Below are 23,782 nucleotides of genomic sequence, written 5' to 3'. Positions count from 1 at the left end.
CACAATAATAAAACTCAAATGAAGATATTAAAATTAAATGTCTCAATTACATGACATAGTATTAGAGATCTGCAAAAGTAAGCCCGGCCTGTATGGGCTTCAGGCCGGGCCTCTTTTTTTTAAAAAAAATCAGGCTCGGGCTGGGTGGAGCTAAATATTCTTTTAAAAAATTATGGCCGAGTTGGGTCGGTCCTTGAAATTTTTTTTAAATATATCTAAATTTATCAATTTTATGTTAAATTTTTTTATGTAAAATAAAAATATTTGATTTTATTTATAGAAACTAGACGCTATATAACATATATCTTTTATTTTGAGTAATTATAAAAATTAATTTCTATATTTAAATAAATTCGGGTCGGGCCGGTAAATTTTTTTAAAAATCGGATTTGTGCTAGCAAACTTTCTAAAAAAAATCGGATGTGTGCCAGGCCAACAAAACTTTTTTAAAAAGATTTTCTCCCAGGCTGGACTTGAAATTAAGCCCAATGCAGATTACTGCATAGTATATTAAATAAAAATAACTTCCAAACTATTAATTTAATATTTCTAAAAAAAATTAAGTAAACAATTGAATTTATGTTCCTAATAAAAAGGGTGTACCTTGAGTTTGGCATAACTTTTCAAAAATGATCATTTATTAGTGTAACTCAAAGATTATTTCAATTAAGGAAAATATGTTAAAACTAGCTTTAGGATTCCCTGTTGCAGTTTAATTTTTTTTATTCAAAAATTATCTAGTTGTTAAAATTAAACATTATATTAAAATATATAAAAGAACAAAATTTAATGAGGACAGAATTCATTCCTTAAACTTCTTGAAAATTATGATATTCTATTAGTCAAATCATCCAACTAATGAAAACCATGTTATAATCGTAACAACTGCAGAGTGTACTTTATCACAAGGTGTGCTAGTTGTTGAAACACTTGAATTTATTTTGGCTGATATTCAAGAGGATCATTGTCCGGCAAATTTGAATAAATTATTTTTATACATTATTAAGAACTATAAACTTTCAAAAATTTATAAATATTTTTTTAAATAAAATATAATACTATTGTATATTTTATTTTCAAAAAATATATTTTAGCGTTTTTTAAAATAATTCATTAGAATTTATAAAAAGTAATAATCTAATGTAGATAATATAAAAAAAATGGGGATTATAAAGCAGCGTCCGTCAGCCGCCGATCATTTTATCGGTGCAAAGATCTACTTTTACCACATCCTGTTACTCAGTCGATTTATTTATAATTAAAAATTATTTGGTAGAGTGATAGTATAAATAAATATATTTTTGTGATGATTGATTAAGCGGAAATTAATGTTTCAAAAAATTAAATAGCATATAGACTAAATAAAAAATATAATAAATGATTATAGTGCTATGAATACAATAAATTAATCTTGGAAACATTATTTTTCTATATTATTTTTATAATTAAATACCCTAAGAATAACATTTAACAATTTTTGCGACAATTTTTACTTATGTTTTCCAATAGCAAAGGAATTTTTTGCAATTTTTGTTTAATGAACAATGAGATATCATCAGATTTAGGATTTATTTCTCTTGGATAATGACTAGAATTAAATATATAAAGATCATAATGTTAAATATAAATAAACATATCATTGAATTATAAAAACATATGCATTCTGTTCAGCAAGTCTAAATTTAAATTTATCCCACAAAATACTTTAGAAACATGGATTGAGATAGCTACAAGAGCCAGCACTAATAAAAACATTTCAAGTTTCTTAAATTGCCTGTCTAAGATAATACTTGATGTTAATTATCATTCTTAATATATTTGTAGGCTAAGTTGGGCTTATTATATTTTTTATATTAACTGACATTTTTTAGACATTGGGGGCAATTTTTATCAGAGACCTGCAGGCCCGGCCCTAAACCCGGCCCGTATTTTAAATTTTTTAAATATACCCGGGCCGGGCCTGGCCTAAAAAAATTTTTTTTAAACATATCTGGGCCAGGCCTAAAAATTTTTTTTAAAAATATATCCGGGCCGGGCCTAAGATTGTTAAACCCAACCCGGCTTAATATTTTTTATAAAAATTTTTACATTATGAGTTAATGGTTATAAGATTATATTATATTATAGTTATGATTAATATAATATTGGGTGATGGTTAACACTACCTAACACCCACAGATCGATCTAATTATTAATTTCCTGCAAATTTATTCAAAGTATTAATATATTTTTTTATAATTCATATCTAAATTTTTACAACATATTTTACCAAAACAATCAAATAAAGGAATATCTTAAATAAGCCCCAATATTCAAGTATTATTAATATATTTTTTTATAATTCATATCTAAATTTTTAGAATATATTTTACCAAAACAATCAAATAAAGGAATATCACTTCTTGAAGTTTGTAATACCTTTCAAGGCGAAAAGGGAGAAATAAAATTGATTTTACTTAATATAAAGCATTTTTTAATTGAAAAATTTGTTTTACACAAGTATCATTTTATTTCTCCTTTTCTCTGTCCCAAATTCAAGCAATTACGTATGTAGTCAGGGACAGATCGCAAGATGACGGAAAACTATATAAAAGATTATATTAAATTACAAGAGGCTCAGGAAGTAAATGAAATACCATCGACCAATCAAATTACGACTGTTGTTAAACAAACTGAATCGTTTTATGACAAATGGGGCGATGGTAATTCTGGTAATATGTCAATACCCGATGATGAATATTATAATTACATAAATAAAAAAATAGATGAAACATTTAAGGTGGATAATTTGTTAGAGTGGTGGGCGGCTCATCAAAGCGAATTTCCAATTTTAGCAAAATTGGCAATTCCTGCTTCAAGTGCAAGCTGTGAGCGGAATTTTTCCACTACGAGAATTCTTGAAGAAAGAAGAAATAATCTTCAACCTGAAAAGGTAGATATGCTTCTCTTTCTTCTTGATAATTTGTGAATTTTTAATATCTTTCTTGAGTATAGGGTTTCGTCAATCATGCTGGTTTTTTACTTTGCAAACTGTCAAATATTTATTGCATTTATTATATTTACCTTGAGTCATGAAAGTTTTTAATCCAACATTTTTCATTATTTTTTTTTACAATATTATAATACAATTATCTTCTTTTGTTAAAAATTTATATTATAAAATTAATTATATTAATATTGTGCAATTAGATTATATTTTCAAAATACTATTTATTATACATACATTTTTTTAAATAGCGATTTATTTTTATTTTATAAATTAAATATAATATATTATATTCTCAAAATATTTTCCATTTTTATAAATTAAATATTAGTTTTATTTTTTTTAAATGCAATATAAAATATAGTATATGCTCAAAATATTACCATTTTTATGAATATTAGTTTTATTTTTATAAATGCAATATAAAATAAAGTATATGCTCAAAATATTCATTTTTATAATTTTTATAAATTCAATATAATATTCTCAAAATATTAGCTTTTTACATGTATTTTTTAAATAATAAGCGATAATACTCGCTGAAAAATATAGTGAATTTTTGTATATACCAGGTCGAATATAATTTTAAAAAATTCCGAGCCGGGCCTGAAATTTTTAAATCCGGGCTGGGCCGTAAAAATTTTTTAAAAAATATCCGGGCCGGGCCTAAAAAATTTAAAACCGGGCCGGGCCGTGCAAATGGTACCTCTGCAGGTCTCTGATTTTTATCATTATAATAAAGCCACAAAATTTAAGATACAAGCAAGATTCTGATAAGATGACAAATGTGCAATTAAACCCTTTGTAATACTAATATAAATCTCCTTCATTCCATATTTAAATGGAAAAAATTGTAATCTCTAAAAGTGATTTGAATTGTATCTTTATTTAAAAGAATATCGTAGTGTTCTAGGGTCATAGGCAATGCAGGAATAGCAATAGATTAATTAAAAAGGAATATAAGTGCCTTTTTTATAGAGCTAAAGGATTGCTCAATTCAATGATGAAATGGATTAGTAAATAAAATAACTGTCAAAGAATACCAAAAAAGGAATTAAAATACATATATGATAAAGGGGCCATTTTTTAGAAATACCTAGCATCTTTAGAGAAGTGATTCTCGTTGGTATCTATATACTTGATCCTATCCATATTATTTAAATCGATAATAAGCTGAATGCCATCTAAAAATTTGGCCGTTAACTTTTGACTCGTTGGATCAAACAAGCCCCAACAGGAACCAGGTATGTAAGCTGACACCAAGTCTTTGGTCGAAGGTATATTGTCTAATTTATACTTTGTAAAGTTTGAATTTTGGCTATTTATTGTTAAAGATTTGTCCTCATAACCTTAAAAATAGTGAATAAAAATTTACATCACATAATTTTATTCTCTTGGAACCATAATAAAGTTAATATAAATATAATCAAAATTAGTTGATTTTTTTTTAAAAAAATGTTAAAAAGTGACCTGTAGCCTCCAATTCCCGTTTTACAAAATTTTCCCATTTTCTAGACCGCCCAGGTTTATAATTTTAAGCTCAGATACTTATAATTTTATTGCTAGGGTTAGGAACCTGGGTCTACAAGTCTCTGATATTATTTTTATTAATAATTTTCTTGAAATATTTTTCTATAAATGGATTACATAATAAAATTCTATTTTTAATATAAGTTTTATTCATTACTGATATCCTTTAGTTTATCGTTAATATTTGACATTAAGGTTGAGCCCATAGCATTATTTGATGAAAACAAAGTCGAAACATTATTTGTATGAAACGGGTATTTGGATGTTTCTTTAAAAGGCTTTATATTTTATTAAATGATTTTATTTTTTAAAAAAATATCATAAAGTATAATCTAAGAAAATAAATATAATATTTTAATTGAAAAAAACTTCCTGAATACTTGTTCTCTCAAAGCAATTTTACTTATTATATAGAAAAATATTATTTGCAATCCAATCCAGTCTCCCATCTGGACCTTTAACTTTCAAATTGATTATGTTTATTTAGCCTAACCCTGCCTATTTTATTTTAAATCCGAGCCTGGTCCGAAATTTTTAATTACAAAATAAAAATTAAGCGCATTTTTACGAAGATAAATGAAGTAAAAAAAATCGCTAAATCACTTTTTTATATTTTTGCATTTATATACTAATTTTGATATGTTATAATTTTAAAATAACTAATATTTTATTTTTAAATAAATCTAAATTAACTAATATTTTATTTTAAAATAAATCTAAAATTAAAATTAAATTTTTGTATAAAATGTAGTTTCAAAATATTAAATTTCAATATTTATTTAAATAAGGACTAATTGAAATAATTAAGAAATATAAAGATCTTTATATCTCCTAAAATACTAATTAAAATGATTTTGTATGTTTATTCTATTAAAAAATTAATTTAGCTCGCCAAAAACCTATTTTTTAAAACAAATACAACCAATTTCTACTAAAATATTTTGTTTTTTTCCCAATATCGAAGAAACAAATGCCTGCAGGTATTTAGCCATAGCCGTCTTATGGCTATATCCCAATAAATATTTAGCTCACGAAAAAACATTAGATTATATTCAAAAAATACTTAACAACTAAACAAGACATGTTTTATATATTTCAAACATTATGATATAAAATATCTTATAAAATAGGTCACTTTAAAGGAGACATATCTATAAAGGTTTTCAATAGACCTATCCAAGGGTCCAAGCAAAAATTATCATTTTAGGGGAGGAGAATAAAGGAACTCAATTAATTATTTAATGATTATGAGTAATTTTAACTTGTTAGAAAAGATTAAATTTTACATTTAAATTAGAATTTAACAAACCAGAAATAATTTATCACTTGCCTCTTGATTATAACCATCAACAGTATCACAAATTGAGTTTCTATGAATAATTTTTTTGTCATCTTTCATGGTGTGAGCCCAATCCTTAACTCCACTGGGTGTCGGTATCGCTTCTTTGTTTATTCCTTTAAAAGTTGCATATCTCTTTGGGTTGGTTCCAATAATTATAGGGAAAGGAGCGGTATTACGATTGTTAGATATGCAGACATTAGTTGAAAGATCACTGTGCATTATAGAATCTAGGGACTTTTGAATTTTAAATGTGTAATCTCGATAAGTCATCACTTCGGATAAATCTTGGCTCTGATTTGTAATCTCTTCAATCGATTTTTTTTGAGATTGAGTGCTTTTTAATAAATGAGTTATGTCTCGAATGGATTGAGAATCCTTAGCGATGTATTTTACGGAAAGGTTTGATGTTTCATCTTCTAAAAATTTAGAGTTTGATCTTCGACGTTTATTATAGTCATTTGTCAGATTTTGAATTACGATGTATTTTGCACCTAATAAAATATGGTTTTTTTAAAAAAATTAAAAATGTAAATGAAGCATATTTTTATTATTTAATTATGTATAATTCTTTATTGTTATAAAGTTGGCAAGAAATATATTAAATCTAGAAAATTAACATTAACTTATTAATAACTAAGCATATACAGATAGTAAATTATTCAATTCGTTCAAAAGAATCGAATACAAATATTTAATTATTCGATTAGTATTCGTTTTTGAATATGCCTATTATAGTTATATATGAAGGTTTTCTATTTTAGAAATAAAATTAAAGCCTTTAGAAGGTTAATATCATAAGGAAATAATTTTCTTGATATTTTAAAAAATTTAGTCATTTATATAATAGTTATTTATACCATCATAAAAATTTGCTTCAAAGTCTTGTAATGGTAAATTTTCCATCAAATGACACTTAGCCCTAGGTGTGTATACGGTTATTCTAGGAGTTTTTGATTTCATAAGTTTAACGAACCTAATAAATAAATGATTGGGAAAAGGTTATTATAGTCAATAAATACAAAAAATTATCTATTTAAAATCATCAACGAAAAAAAGAATATTTTATCACTGGATGTAACCTCGATGTCAACAAATATTTCCTCCAGTAGCACCTAGGTAATTCGTTGAATTGATAAATTTTCCAACGAGAAGAATTATAGAGATTGTCGTTTTTTCTATGGACGATATTTAGTATTTCAATTTTATAGCCATCGTGAGAGACTTTAAAAATTTCCTGTAGTTCGTATCTAGAATCAGGTAACATGCCCATATATTCTAAACTGACGTCACCACCAGGTAATATGGACATCTTAAATATAGATTTTAAAATAATCATAGTTTATAAATATTGTACTAAAAAAACATTATCTGGTGTCTCCTATTTTGGAAGGAATATTACTAGTGCTGTAAAGTAACGTCGTTATTTTTTTGACAAAATGGAACTCCATTTGTTACTTGTTTCAAAAGGCAACGAGTAACGCATTTCTTTTTTATGAGTTTGTGAAATCCTAAATATTTTTCGAAATTGACCGAATTATTTTTACTTTAAATTCCGTTGTTTTGGTAATAGTTGTAGAAGGGGATGGTATAATTTCTACTTCATCATTTCAAATCATTTATATGTCACCCTCATCAAATAACAAGTCAGAATCAGAATTCATATATATATCTGTCTGATTCATTGGTCATATCAAATATCAATTGAAAATAAAGATGCACATAAATAATGAATAAAACATTTAAACAAAATTTTAAATCAATAAATTTAATTGAAAATTATTTATTATAATATATTAAATATAATATTATTTGTTACATTCCAAAAATATAACTACAATTTTTAAATGTAACTAGTTAGTTTTTACAAAAATTTACTCGTTAATTGTAACGAGATACTTTAACAACACTAATAATATTGTTTAAATTATAAGGTATTGTTTAACTATCGGTTTATGTAAATAAAAGAATATATTATTTGTGTTATGATCAAAATAAAATGATTTTCAAAAAAAAAAAATTGTTTCAATCTTAAAAAAGTATATTATACCACGATATTTTTATTTCGTTGTTTGAATGGTTTAAGTCGCTCGGTGTTTATGGGTTCGGTTATCCAACCTAATCGTTCTCGCTTATTTGGGTTACTACGGTTACCTCTTTCGCTATTTTCCTGATCATCAAATCTATTCATTTTGCCGCATATCTTGATGTTCAAGTCAGCATTATTAGTAGTGTCTCGCAATACTTTAGTATCTCCATCTTGAATAGGGTTTAAATCAGAAAGTTTCAATCTTTTTTTATCGTTCGTGATTATGTCATGGTTATTCAAGTGTTTGGTTTGATTTTCCTCTTTATCAGTTGGTTTTTCATTCAAACGCAAGTTCAAATTTTGCAGCTGTTGTCGAAGATTATTTACAAACGTGTTCGGAGATAAGCTCTGATTACTTTTGGGAATAAATATATAAAATTGATATTATGTAGAGGTTCAATCAATATTAAAATCCCATATTTAATATTTATGGACCTAAATTTATTTCTCTAACCCTTGAGAGGATTAATTTTCATTACAAATTTATATGATCGTTTTAAAATCTCTCATGTAGATACCTCAACAAACATGGATTGTAACACTAAAAATATTAATTAAATATTTTTGTTGCGAAATCAAGGGTTTTATAACACTATTAACATTGAGCGATATTGATATCAATTTTCAAAATTAGTGATTTGGATTTTTAAGTGAAAAGTTGGCCAAAATTTTGTTTTTTATAATGTTAATAATTTTTTTATATTCAATGCTATTTTGATCAAAAAAATTTATTATTTTCTATCACTAAAAAATTGGTGCCTTAAAAATAATGTTTCCGCTGTTCGGCAAGTTTAACGGAGGTGATGACAGATATTAAAATTAATTTTATACAAATTTTTTAAAAGTAACAAAAATATTATAAGATTAATAAATGTTTAACCAAAAATCCATAATTAACCCAAGACTAAAAAATTTCCCCAAAAAGAAGAAAGAATATAACTTTATATAAATATGAGTGAGATAACAAACACTAACTTTCGTGTTACTTATTCCCCCACATATCTTACCACAAGGGAAGAGAAGGAAGGAAAGAGAAATTGTAAATATACTTAAGTCAAATGGGATGAGGCTTATCTAAATTTTTAATGTCTATTTTATGTAATATTGGATCTTACGTTTCATTGTAATTTGTTGAGATTCCGGATAAAGATTTCACAAAAGAGGGCGAATTTTTGATGGTACCAAGGTTAGTCTAACATTTATATGTAGGCAAAAAAATATTTTAAATGATATTTAACAAATAGAATACTCTGTAAAAGCAGAAATAACGAGATTCTACACTTCTTGGTTGGATATAAAAAATTTACTAAAATTCAAAAATACCTGAATTGTCTAAATGATAAAAAACTAGCCTATCCCTAACATAAAATTAGCCTATTACGTAAAAAATAAAATCGCTAATCTTAAAATAGACAAAATATTCATCATTTATATAAATAAATATTATAATTATACTGTTAAAATCACCAAATTACCTGCCTATATTAAAAGTATTCCAAATCTTGAATGTAAAAAGTAGACATAGGGATGGAGAAAAAACGTTTATAGGTAAAAAAAAAAGATAAAAACAAACGTTGCTTTTTTAAAATTTAGCTACTAACTATTAAGCATTGTACTATAATGTCGTCATACGGAGTTTGAAAATCCATGGAAATTCGGGATTTCTGAATTTTAAATCAGGGCAATTTTTGTTTTTCCTTAACTGAAGATATATTCCAGCCTATAAATTTTTTGATTCTTTAAATTAAAAAGTCGCCCGTCACTGAATGCTTTAAAATTGAGAGATTTGTAACATTTCATAAAATTTTAAGCCTGTTAATTAATTATTTTTTTAAAACCATTATAGGGGTTCCTGATCCACGGTAATTAATATATAATAAAAAATAGAAGAACATATTTGTATGCCAAATATTTTTTTCCCTTGGAGTTTGGATCCATCACCTATGTTGAAAACATCTAAGTCCATTTCAACCCAATTTTGTAATTTACACCCCCATAATCAGGGATCCAAACCGAACCTGAACCGAACCATTAAACCGCTAAAAACTGGTATTTTTTATTGAACCTGAACCGAACCTAAACCGCTAAAAAATTTCAGCCGAAACTGAACCAAACCGCTAAAATGCCTCTGAACCGGTCCGAGTCTCATTTTTATGCTTATAAAATAATTTGTAAGTTATTATTAGATTTCAATTATATTCGAGTTATTTTAAAGATTATCATCAATCACATTTGATAAGTGTCTGTCACAATTTTTATAAATTTTAGTATATTGTCATTTTACAACATTATTTAAATATTTTAAGCTTATAAATTATAATGCTTAGAGAAAAATTAAATCCAAAATATTATTATAAATGACACATCAAATCTGATATCATGGCTACCCAAGTTAGTGTGGAAAGATGTTTCAACAATTAAATTTATGCTATCTCCTTGTAGATGTAATTTGAGTGAGATGAATTTTGAAAATATAATAATTGAGCTGCTTAATAAAAAAAATTTAAGTAAAAAAAGGAAAATATTGTTCATATTAAAATTAATCATTGATATATATTTTTATTTTTATGTGCAAATAATAAAAATGAATTTTTTATATATGTGTTTTTTAAATTAATGATAAAATAAAAATATCCCTATACATAATTCGAATGTAGGTTTGAATACAAATCTGTTCAAACCGGTTTTTAGAGGTTCGAACCGATATTTTAATTTTTTACGAACCGAACCTGAACCGTTATTTTTATCCGAACCTTAACCCGAACCGAACCGATATTCGTTTCGGATCCCTGCCCATAATACGGACCCAAATTTTAAACTTGGATCTCAATCGTTTATTTTTCGTCAAATATTTATAAAATTTATTTTTAAAAAAAACTAATATAATTATTTTAAAACTTGATCTCTAATTAACAATTTTATAAGTTATTATTAAAAAATTATTTTCTATATTAAACATTTTTTAACACAAAATAATTAATCCTTGTTTTTTTCATTTAATAATAAATAAACACTAATTTAAATTTATATTCAAATTAGAGCATATTTAAAAATTTGGGATGAATTGATTAAAAAATCTTTGACATCTCAATCGAGAGGGAAGCTAAATTTTTCTGTAAGATTTTTTTTAAACTCCTGAGTTTCTATGAACCCCACCTAAGCTCCCATAGTTTAATTTATCAAGTTATTTTATTAACTAGTAACAAAAAATAGGATCATTATTGAAATCGACATGTGTTTTGATTATCAATTTTAAAAATAAATGAAACTTTGTACATTATAAATAAATTGTAAATTTTATTTAAATTGAACATTCAAAATTATAGACTATCTTTCCCAGAATAGGCCTTCAAAACTGAAAATTTTTCTTAAAATTATATTTTCCGAAGAATAATTTTAGGGGCTAAAAATTGTATATTATTTGTGACGTTTCCAACATTATTTTTTGATTAATTTGAGAATCATTAAAAAAAGATTTTGAAGATACATAACTCCAGATCTAAGTAAGTTAGAGCTCTAAATTTTGATTTGGGTAATTTTTATTTCCCATTTAACCTATGTACAAAGCTTCATTCATTTTCAAGTAAGATTTTCGAAAGTCATATTTTTGGATGATTTATCATGGAATGACCCAATATCAATTTAAATTTGTTCATTGTTTCAAAAAATATCAGTGCTGTGAATTAACGTCAAAAATTTTTTTAGAGGAAAAGTAAAGTGCGATAAATTCTAAATTATTCTGCAGAGAAGAGCAACATGTGGTTGGAGCTGGATTTTGAATCACTTCTTATAGAAAATTTATTTTTAGTCATTCCATTTTTAAACATAATTTTTTTATATATCCATAATTCTTATAAAATTATATAGTATATGTTTTTTTATATATATATTTTGGTTATTTTCAAGATATAAATATGTATATTACAAATCTTTTTGAATTGAAATCGAATTTATATTAATTAATATGAGCTGAGTTTTCAAATCAAAAAATTATAACATATATCTTATAAATTTTAATTTTTATTTTGCAATTTATAAATACATAAAACCATTAATTATATTTTTCCATCATGAATATATATATATTTAGTTTTGCCTACCATTTTATCATTTCTTATTCTATTAAGCAAGATTTCAATTATAAATATTAACTTTAATTTCATGATTGCTAGAGTATTCATTTTCTTCAAGGATCGATAATTTAGGGGTAAAATTTAATCTTCTAAGGCCATTTACCTTTTTACCAACAGGATTATTGTAAATGTCATCACTTTTTTTATAATTTTGTTTGGGTGCACATTGGTCCGGATTTAGGTTTAAAGATTTTTGAGGCAAACGAAACTTTATTTTATGAAAATACACATTTATCTTTATAAATTTGTTAATATAAAATTTCCAGAGCTTCCTTAAAAAAAAGAAGTTCCTCCCCGTTTTTTCTTACCACTCTCCTCTTCCCTGAAGTCTGGCTCTAGACATAACCGAGCTCTCAAAACTTACCGTTTATTTCCAATTCCGCCTTTTCTATTTCTTTCTTTCTTTCAACATGTTTTATTAAATATAATAAACATAAATTTAAAAATAAGATATGTAAAATGAACGTATAGTAAAGAAAACCTTTCTAAAGATCATAGTAGAATCATTCACATCGCTTTTTGAGGAAGAAATTACATTTGTTATAAAGGGATGTTTCAAGGCTTCTAAAAAATTATAAATTTAGTTCATAGTTAATTTATTTATGTATAATTTTTATATAAGTAGTAGATATTTTTACCTTCTAAATTAATCCTAGAAGAAGGTTCAGTCCTCAAAAATCGGTATATCAAATCTTTAGCATTGGAACTTAGGTATGCAGGAAGAAAGAATTTACCAGATATAATTTTGTTGAAAGTTGATTCAATATTTTGGGTATCAAATGGGGGTAAGCCACAAAGCAAAGTATACATAATACAACCCAAGCTCCAAATATCTACTTTCATACCATGTGGGGAATTTAAAACAGTTTCCCTAATAATTTCAAATTAGAAATGGTTTATAGGGTAATTAAAATAATAGAATATATAATTGCTATGTTTCATTATTTATCTTGAGAAAAAATATATAATTTATTTACCCTCTATTGCATGTATTAAAAGGATATGTCATCACAAAATATAGATATGTAAAATCAATTTTTTTTAGCCTGAGCCTAAAAAAAATTATATTTAGGCCTAGCTCATGATCAAAATTTAAAAAGAAGTTTATAGGGAAGTAATTTTAAACTCAAAATATTTATTTTATTCTCAATTTTAATATATCACTAAATTTAAATATTCACCAACAACTTTAAGAATATCTATTAATTATAAAATGTTATATAAAAAATTATTAATTATTTCCCACCACCTGAATTTATTTTCTATCATACAAAAAAAGGGAAGAATAGGAAGGAAATATAACATTAAAATTTTTAAGCCTAAACTGAGACCTGGCCCAATGGATTGGCCCCAGGTGGCCCTAACAAATTTTTATGTAAAATATTTAAAGCAATATTTCAAAAGGTTATAGAGAGCACACTAATAATATCAAAGTTTTGAACTGGATAAAAAGGGCCCCAGTTTCAAATATTTAAAAAGGGTGTGTTTGATTCCTACATTTAATGTTCTAAGAGTTCTTCCAGGTTCAGGTTCCAAAATCTGTTTAGACAAACAAAAAATATTTAAACATTAATTAAACTCTCCAAAATAAATCATATAGTATTTTAAACAGGGATGTGAACCCGGACCCTCGTATTTTGGCTGAACCTGGACCTGGACCTTTTTAAAAAGTGGAGGGTCCAATGGTTCAGGGTGTTATAAATTTATAACTTAAAATTTTTTTTTTAATTAATGTAAAAATATAATTTTTAAAAAATAATATAAAATTTTTATAATTTTATTAATTTTTTTCGTGGAATCTCCCTAAAAAATAGTCACTTTAAAACTATAATTGATAAAGCAAGGGATGTTGTAAAATATTTAAGAACTCCCATAATTGTTAGAATATTAAAATCTATGAAAAGGTAAATGGCAATTTTAGATTGCACAACACGTTGGTCCTCTATGTGTATGATGCTAGAGCGATTATTAAGTTTGAAAGATTTCTGTAATGATTTTATCATAGGAGCATGTGAAATCATTTTTTCAGAAGATGATTGGAATTAGTGTGCTGGTTCCTTTAAAAATAACAACATTAAGAGTGCAAGCTGAACAATTATGTTTATCGGATTTTTATGGCATATAAGATGTCGATTAGAGTTAGGGAGATTAACAAGTTCTTTTTCAAATGAAGTATTAGAAAATACAAAAATAAGAGAGCAACAATATTTACAAAATAGTGTTGTATATGCTTCGATATATTTAGACCCGCGATATCAGGTTTTATTAAGTAGTGAGCAAAAACAAATGGCTATAGAACATCTTGAAGATTTATGGCATACCCAAAACTCTATTATTTACAATACATTGGTGGTTACAATATCTACTGGTTGTAGCGATAACAATGATAATGATAACGATATTGATGGTCTGGAGATTTTACTATTAGATAGAGAAAAAAAAATTAAATTATCATCTGATAGAAAGGAGCAAAAAATATCTGTTGTATCTTTAATAGAAAAGTTCTCGGAAGTTATGAGAATAAATAGAGATGCAAACATTTTAAAATTCTGGGAGGAAAATTCTTCAATATATCCAGAATTATATACCTTTTCTAGAATCGTCATGGCTGTACCGGCAACACAAGTACAATAATTTATATATTATAAAAATGACTATCTATTTTAGGTAAGCGTAGAATGTGGATTTTCATTGTTGACTAATTTACGTGGAAATCTGAAGGATGAAATTTTAGAAGATATCATGATTGTGTGATTGAATAAAATATTTAAAATATAAATTATCTCATTTCGAATTATAAATGTGTATATATTGAAGTATAATAAAAAATGAATGAAAAAAAGTCTTATTTTGAGTCATTATTTTTATGTTTCCTCTGAACCCGGACCTTAACCCTGGACCTGAATCCTTTTTAAATTTATTACCAGGACCTGAACCTTGGACCCTTTTTTTTTGTCGAAGGGTTCACATCTCTGATTTTAAACAATATATATTATAATACTTGCATTTTTGTTGGAATCACCCAGAAATTTTTAAATGGGTTTGGTAGTTATGGTTTTTATAAATTTTAAAAGAGGATTCCATGTAGAGGTCTGCAATGAGCAGATTTTTAGCACACCCTTCTATATGGGCAAGCAAGTCCAAAAATTTTAAATATTAGGTTGTGATGGGGTAAAAATATTTTTAAAATAATGGGTAGGCAGTGAATTTATTATAATTTATGCATTAAACAAATGGATCATAAAACTATTTTCTTAATTTATAATATTGCATATTTTATAAGTTTAAGTAAATATACATTACAATAAAATAAAGAGTCTAACCAACCAATGAAAATAATTTAAATATTGAAACAAATTTTTTTAAATAGGTGGCAAGGTGGGTAAATTTTTAAAAAAAACTGAGTGAGCAGGGGAGTGAGATAAAAAAATTAAAAAATGGTTAGATGGGTGTTTGGGTTCAAAATCCATCTATTGCAAATCTCTAGTTCCGGGACGAATTACCAACTCTTGCTAACAAAAAAAATTTTTTACATTTTAAAAATCTTATTTTCCTAAAATTTCCATTTTTAAAAAATTCTATAATAAATGCTGTATTTATCATTGGAAAAAAAAATTAAAAAATTAATGAACAATTCAGTTTAGTTTAAAGAGTGTGAAAATATAAAATACTATATTTTTTGAGATAGCATGCAATAAAGGGTTAAGTTTCTATTAGTTTTTATTTATATAAATAATATAATAATTACGGAGAAATAAAATTTGGGGTTCCACACATAGTAAAATGTTTTTCATCTGGTTTTTTTAAGTGGATAGCTAAGCCAAAATCTGCAATTTTCTTGAATTTAGTTTATATTAAATACATTTATGAGTTTTATAATTAATCTTGAATTTAAAAAAAATGGACATAATTAAGAGCAAAAATAACATACCACATTTAAATTTTTGTCTAATAAAATATTGGAAACTGTCAAGTCACGATGAACTATTTGATGTGAATGAAGATAGTATACCCCTTCTAGAATTTGTTTCATAAAACGGCAAGCTTGAAACATTATTTTAGATCTAGTATAAGAATTATATTAAACCTTGATTTTCATTAACACCCTTTCCTGATGACTTATTGTATGCTACATATGTTCCAAGTTCCCCCATATGACACAATTCCAAAATTATATAAACATATTGTTTGTCCTCAAAATAATCATACAACTTAACAAAATAATTTTATATTTAATAGTGTATTTACTTCTAATAGTGAGGAATGTTTTAACTGTGAATGTATTTCAACTTCATTTCTAACTCTACTTATCATACCTTTGGCTTTCATGATTTTTTTATCAATCTTAATAAAATATTTTATAAATAATTTTGTATTTATATACCATTTTTATTGCTACTTCTTGTCTACTATTTTTATTAACTGCACGAAATACAGAAGCAAAACTTCCCTTTCCTAATATATTATAAACTTCATAATCCTAAAATATAAACAAATTGTATAATATTGTATACATTTAAAACCTTTATACTATTAATATTTGTCATAATATTTCATCGGTTAAAATTTCAAAATTTGCGCCATATGACATCATTCTATTTGAAAATGTCGATTTTTTGTTATTTCAGAAGACTTGTAACTTGTCACCTGTCTTATATGGTTTACTTTCCAAAGAAAATATTAACTTTCAATCTTTCTATCAATTAATCAATCTAATTCAATCTATCCTAATTTAATCTATAATCTAATCTAATTATAACCGATTTCTTTAAAACACTGCAAAAAATTGCGTTTAATTTCTGATGATCATCAGGTCAGGCAGTAACGTCAATAAAGAGGTCCATGCAGGGGTTCGATCCTCCTAAAAAATTTGAAAAGCCCCCTTAATAAATTTTTTAAATGGCTACCTAATCGCCCCTTGAATTAAAATAAAAAATTTTGATAGCTCTCTAGAACGATTTTTTTAAAAATTCTATTAAATTAATAATATTATATTAATTTTTATTAAACCAGTGCTATTAATTATTTGATTAATACTAAAAATTATATTTTCACTATGCTAACAACAATTATAATCAAATACTGTGTTAAACTCAATGATATATATATCATTGGTTAAACTGGAATATCAATATCACTCATAGTTATAATTAATTAATATTTCTTTCGGATTATAGATTCTATTTTCATATTAAAGAATTATTAGTTTTTAAAATTCTATATTAAATAGATATTAAATGTTGAACATGGATTATTATTTTATCATAAGGTTATTATTTAGCGAAAATTTTGTACCTTACATTCATTAGATTAACACCATTTTTTCATTTAATTGTTTAATAGATTTTTTATATATATAAAGGATAAATTTATTATAGTTTTTTAGTTAATTTGTAGTTAAACATTTTAAAATATAAAGAAATTTTTTTAATATCTAGCTTTACCCCCTGCTTACTTTATATGGTGGGAGCGGAATCCATTTTAATATCTTATAAATTTATTTATTTTGTACAAAATATAATTTAGATTGATCAAATGGTTAAATCAACAATGAGGAGAATTGTTAAACTAGATATCAACCTAAACGAACTAATTAAAATTGGGCTATGATGACTTACAAAATATTCTAAATCCACAGACAATATTACTTTAGCTACGGAAACTTAGACAACTGGATAAAAAATTCTGGAATGTTATATTTATTCTAAAAACATGTAAGAAATAATTAATTTGAAAAAGTAAAAAAATTTTATTAAAATTTTAATTATAAAATCTCTAAAATATTTAATAAACATATTCAAAAATAAACATTATGATATTATCTTTTCCTAAATATAGCGGCAACATGCAGTCTTATATTGCTGAGGCTGAAATTTTTTTAAAAGATAGTAAGCTCAACAGTAGTTGTGAGACTATGCTATTAACTGTTAATTTACCAGATAATATTTTTAGCTTAATAAGAGCCTGGTCGACAGATGAGGAGTTTGAATCTCCAGATGCTTTGCTGAAAAGGCTCAAATGGATATATAAAATTAATGACATAAATCTTATAAATAAAAATATTGAATTGAAACCCAATATTCAAAAGGAAAGAAATTCTTATAAACTAAAATAAATAAATTATATAATAAAATTTGAAACATTTGTGATTATAGAAAATAAGGAAATAAACTTTAAAGAAAATAAGAAAATAATCATTAAAGAAAATAATGAAATAAAAACTTGTATAATTGATAAAAAATTAAATAAAACTGTGAAATGTAAATCAATTAAAAAAGTTTTTAAGAATATGATATGGAAATCATATATTAGATATGGAAGGCGAAATAAAATTCTTTTTAGAAATGACAAAGATAATTTATGATATTAAAAAGTTGTTTATATTGAAAAACAAGGGAGTAAAATTTAAAAAAATAAAATAATTGAAATTTAATATTAATAAAAAATTATTATATAAAACGCTACAATTAAAGATATTTAAAAAAAATAAATAAATAAAATTGAAATTTAATATTGATAAAAATTATTATATAAAACGCTATTATTTAAAACGCAATATTTATAATATAATAAAATTAAAATTAAACGCGACCATCAATTCATATTATTCAATATTTGTTTAATTTATTCTACTTCAATTATTCATATTCAAATTCGATATTCATTAAATTAATTCTATTTCGATTATTCGGCGATTCTTATTCAATAATACATATATTCTAAAATTATTAAATAAATTATGATAATAATTAACAGAAGAATGACATAGTTGAATCACATACTAAACCGTTTTTTTTAAAGATTTGGAGGGAGCAAGGCAAGATAAGATTTTACAACCAAAATAACTATCATTTACCAAGACGAAACTATGACAGATTTTATGATCAATATAGATGGGAAACTCCTTGAACACAAAAGATTTACATCTAAAGAGAACCTAGGCGGGGTTCCTGTAGAGGGTGGAATGTTGAACATGGATTATTATTTTAATATAATGGTTATTATTTAGCGAAAATTTTGTATCTTACATTTATTAAATTAACACCATTTTTTCATTTAATTTTCCTGCCTATAGACTGCTGCCGTTTGAGTCATTGCTTCTTGCGGGTCATTTATTGATTTTCGACTGGCATAATACCTTCCTTTCAAGGTCCGAATGGTTGTTCTGCCTGCATACTTTCGGGTGGCATGGCGTTGAACGAATGTGGCAAATGTTGTTTTTCTCACAATATATTTTAAATTCTGTAATAATAAATAGTGGTCTATTGTCAGTAACAATACATTTAGGTACCCCAGAGGTAGCAAACCACTTTTTAATCTCGTTATTATCTTCTTCACCGATCTACCTCCAATCAGGTTTACTTCTGCTCATTTTAAATATGAATCTACTCCCACTAACAAATATAGACTCAACCGGTCCTGCAAAATCTAGATGTATACGCTCCCATGCCTCATTAGTAATATTCCATTAGTATAAGAATAGTTCATTACGTTTGGTCGGTTTTTTTGACACCCAAAACAAAGCTTTATATACCGTTCAATGTCCTCTTCACACTTAGGCAACAAACAATACAAACGAAAAATAGATTTAATCGTGTTTATTCTAGGAGGTCCCCGATATATTCTCTCCAACCTTGCATTCTTAAGTTTAGTTGGAATTATTAATCTACCATTACGTTCAACTATTACGCTGTCTGCTGTTAGTTCTTCTCTCTAGGTATGGAAAATTATTAAATCCCGTTCTTCCTTCCAATCAAAACCTCTCCGACCTTGTTTATTATGTCTTGCCAATCGTTTAAGTATTGGATCTCATACCGAATTCCTGCATATCCTCTTAATTGTTATTACTAATCGCCAATACATGTTTTGTATCTCGATTCGGTATAATATAGTGCAACGGTAGCCTAGATAATGCATCGGTTAGATTCTCGTGACCCAGTATGTACCTCATGTTAAAATCGTTGGCTGTTATATTCCAGGCCCCGATGCAGACATTTTAAAATTAGTCAGATGTTGGGCTTCATTTTTGCCGGAGATATTTACATTGTCTAAATACACTCCATTCATCGGGCAGTCACTCAAAAATTGTCCATGAAATGCTGGAAAAGGTTAAAATATACTTCGGTATCGAAAATATTCCTTATGTATCGAGATCACTAAATATGATTGAGACTCTGGCTCTACGACCATTTGTATATACGCATCCTTTAAATCTATCACGGTAAATCGATTTCCCCCTGAATCTTTACCAGCAAGTCATCCAACGTTGTAATAACATGATGATCATATAATAGAGGCTATTGTTACTTGCAACTATTGTTGCATTTAAAAAATTATAAAAAAAGTAAAATTTTCATTTTTTAAAGAACGCATGTTGTTTTTTTTACCATTAACAATATTTATTTATTTCAAAATTATTTTATTAAAAATTAGCTCTCCATTTTTTTTTATAATTAATTAAAGTTAAATATGATCGAATTAAACCCTACTAGAAATTGTGAAATAGATACTATTGCAGGTAAGAAATATATTTTTTTAAGCCAAATATTTTTTTATGGTATTAGTCCCTCCTACGATCGAATCAAGCCCTACTGGAAATTATGAGATAGATACAACTCTTGCAGGTAAAAAATATTATTTATTATTATTAGATACCTTTTGTAGTAAATGTTAGATATTCGTCATTCTTCATTTTAAAAGAATGGCTAAATAAATACGAAATTTCTAATGCGACAAATTATTCAATACACCGTTCTAAAAAATCGAAGGACCCAATACTTAAGTCTACAATAATGTACGAACGACTTTATTACCAATGTTATGAGGGCAAGGTCAGACCATCCAAATCAAAAGGTTTTAATTTTTATTAACCCTTCAATACTCCAGTGAAAAAAATGACGTTAGTACTCCGGTGAGGTTTAATAGACCCCAATTTCAAATGTATATATCTCCAGTTATATTCATTATTTTGATTTAATATTTGAATATAAGATAGAACTAACCTTAAACTTGTTATGATTTCAGGTTTTTGTTGGTTATTATCAATATTTTTATTATGATGGAATGTTGATAGCATTATGACATTTTTTCTTTTTTTTGGAACATGATAATAATGTTATGTTTTCCTGAAATCCATTTTGGCTAATTTTAATTTGCCTAAATAATACTTAACGGAGTATAAAAGGGTTAAAGTATATATTAAAATTCTTTAAAGGAAAAAGACAAAGATTGTCTGTCAAGAAAAATTGTTTATCCAGAATTTCTTTTGCCAAAGATGGACCATATCTAAAATGTATCAGTATACATGATATACATAATCATGATAGAGGTTTTATTATTTTTAAATGTATATAACATAATTTATTTATAGATCTATCTTTGTTCATGGCAACTTGCCGGCAAAGACAATTGGATGGTGATCAAAAGTCAATAATTCACCAAGCTCTTAAATATGATGGAAATCTTACATTGATACATCAAGAAATGAAAAGAAAGAATTTAAATATTGTCATTTCACAAATTGCATTCAAAATTATTATAATTGTATCTATTTTTATTATAATAATATATTTAAATAGTGTAATCATATTTAAAATACAAATGTTATGAAAAAGAAATAAATATTTGCTTAAAAAGAGTCTCAATTTATCCAGTTTATTGTAATGCTTATAGTATAAAAAGAATTAAGATATAATCTATTTTGTTTTTTTGGTCATTTTCATGGAATTATTCTGCTGTTATCTATTTTTAGTGTTAAACTAAATATATATTGTGAAAATTAGATTAAACATGAAAAATATTAATTAATTAGAAAAAAAACATATTTATAATTTATAGCTTAATAAAAATATTTGCTTATGAAGAGTCTCAAATTATCCAGTTTATTGTAATGCCTATAGTATAAAAAGAATTAAGATATAATCTATTTATCTAAGTTTTGAGTTGTTTATTTAATCATTTTCATGGAATTCTTCTGCTATTATCTATTTTTAGTGTAGACTAAATATATATTGTAAAAATTAGATTAAACATGAAAATTTTAATTAATTAGGAAAAAAACATATTTATAGCTTAATAAAAATATTTGCTAATGAAGAGTCTCAATTTATCCAGTTTATTGTAATGCCTATAGTATAAAAAGAATTAAGATATAATCTATTTTGTTTTTTTGGTCATTTTCATGGAATTATTCTGCTGTTATCTATTTTTAGTGTTAAATATATATATTGTGAAAATTAGATTAAACATGAAAAATTTAATTAATTAGAAAAAAAACATATTTATAATTTATAGCTTAATAAAAATATTCTTATGAAGAGTCTCAAATTATCCAGTTTATTGTAATGCCTATAGTATAAAAAGAATTAAGATATAATCTATTTATCTAAGTTTTGAGTTGTTTATTTAATCATTTTCATGGAATTCTTCTGCTATTATCTATTTTTAGTGTAGACTAAATATATATTGTAAAAATTAGATTAAACATGAAAATTTTAATTAATTAGGAAAAAAACATATTTATAGCTTAATAAAAATATTTGCTAATGAAGAGTCTCAATTTATCCAGTTTATTGTAATGCCTATAGTATAAAAAGAATTAAGATAAGTTTTGAGTTGTTTTTTTGGTCATTTTCATGGAATTCTTCTGCTGTTATCTATTATTCGAAGAAAATTTAATAAAAAAATATTGACTTTAATTAATTATAAAAAAAAATGGAGAGCTAATTTTTAATAAAATAATTTTTATTTATGAAAAAAAATATATTTATTTATAAATAAAAAAAAAATTATTTTGAAATAAATAAATATTGTTAATGATAAAAAAAAACAACATGCGTTCTTTAAAAAATGAAAATTTTACTTTTTTTATAATTTTTTAAATGCAACAATAGTTGCAAGTAACAATAGCCTATAATAGATAAGGATTTATACTAACCTTAAATTTATACGAATCTCACCATTGTTCTTCATTGCATTTACCGCTAGGGTTATCCATGACATTCTTGTTGTAGAGGAATCGATTGGCTTCAAAATTTTCGTAGCAACAATTCAATCTAGTTATCAACCGATCTGTATAGCGGAAAGGGCACTCGGCGATCTGGAAACGATTTTTGAAGCTATCTTTCAATTGGAGTCGTACCGCAAAATTACGTATCAACTCCGGCTTATCGTCAAAAAAAACGGCTTTGAACTGTTTAGTTAACAAAGGCCCTATTGGGTCTTCCATCAGTGACATTCGCAGTCCGGGGAGGGGGCACCGATTGTATTTGAACGGCCCATCGGGACATCGTTAGACTCTCGACTTGATAACATTGGTCTTGAATGGCCCAAGAAATCCCATCCGTTTTAATAACCTGTTGTATGCTTGCCTGTCTAGGTAATTCAAACTCAAATGCTAAAATCCATGGCAATAACTGATAATTTACGAATTTCCTTTACTTGTATAGCCATGGCATCACCCAATAGATCCAAGGCACATCTCCATAGGATGATAATGGATTTGTGGGAAAGGTTAGCGGATTACCAATTTTCTCCCAAATATTCAATCCTATAATAGAGGCTTGTGCTCCCGTATCATAGTCGAAAGTGACACTAAGTCCATTTATTTTGGCTTTTATTTAATCCACCTGTCCAAAGATTATTTTTTGAATCACTTAACTGAGTTTAAATTCTATACGAGCTTAATATGGCAGCGCGCTGTGAAG

The 23,782-nt window shown here is 25.7% G+C and overlaps 1 protein-coding gene across 1 annotated transcript; it reads right to left on the bottom strand.

Annotated features, from left to right (window-relative positions):
• Nucleotides 1-1,467: 1,467 nt before the first annotated feature.
• On the bottom strand, nt 1,468-23,390 carry LOC135930174 (serine/threonine-protein kinase PLK4-like). Its single transcript, XM_065466955.1, has 17 exons — nt 23,364-23,390; nt 16,462-16,557; nt 16,326-16,421; nt 16,165-16,288; nt 16,009-16,121; nt 15,826-15,914; nt 12,716-12,948; nt 12,559-12,641; nt 12,097-12,285; nt 9,060-9,136; nt 7,906-8,299; nt 6,938-7,167; nt 6,716-6,831; nt 5,826-6,349; nt 4,674-4,794; nt 4,083-4,335; nt 1,468-1,588 (listed from the first exon to the last, which is right to left on the bottom strand). Exons 1-17 carry the CDS (start codon nt 23,388-23,390, stop codon nt 1,468-1,470), a joined length of 2,886 nt encoding a protein of 961 aa, XP_065323027.1.
• Nucleotides 23,391-23,782: the final 392 nt, after the last annotated feature.

Source organism: Gordionus sp. m RMFG-2023, chromosome 5, assembly GCF_954871325.1.
Source record: "Gordionus sp. m RMFG-2023 chromosome 5, tfGorSpeb1-WG-v2, whole genome shotgun sequence".
NCBI classification, from domain to species: Eukaryota; Metazoa; Nematomorpha; class Gordioida; order Chordodea; family Parachordodidae; genus Gordionus; species Gordionus sp. m RMFG-2023.
This window is presented reverse-complemented; position numbering and strand designations above follow the sequence as displayed.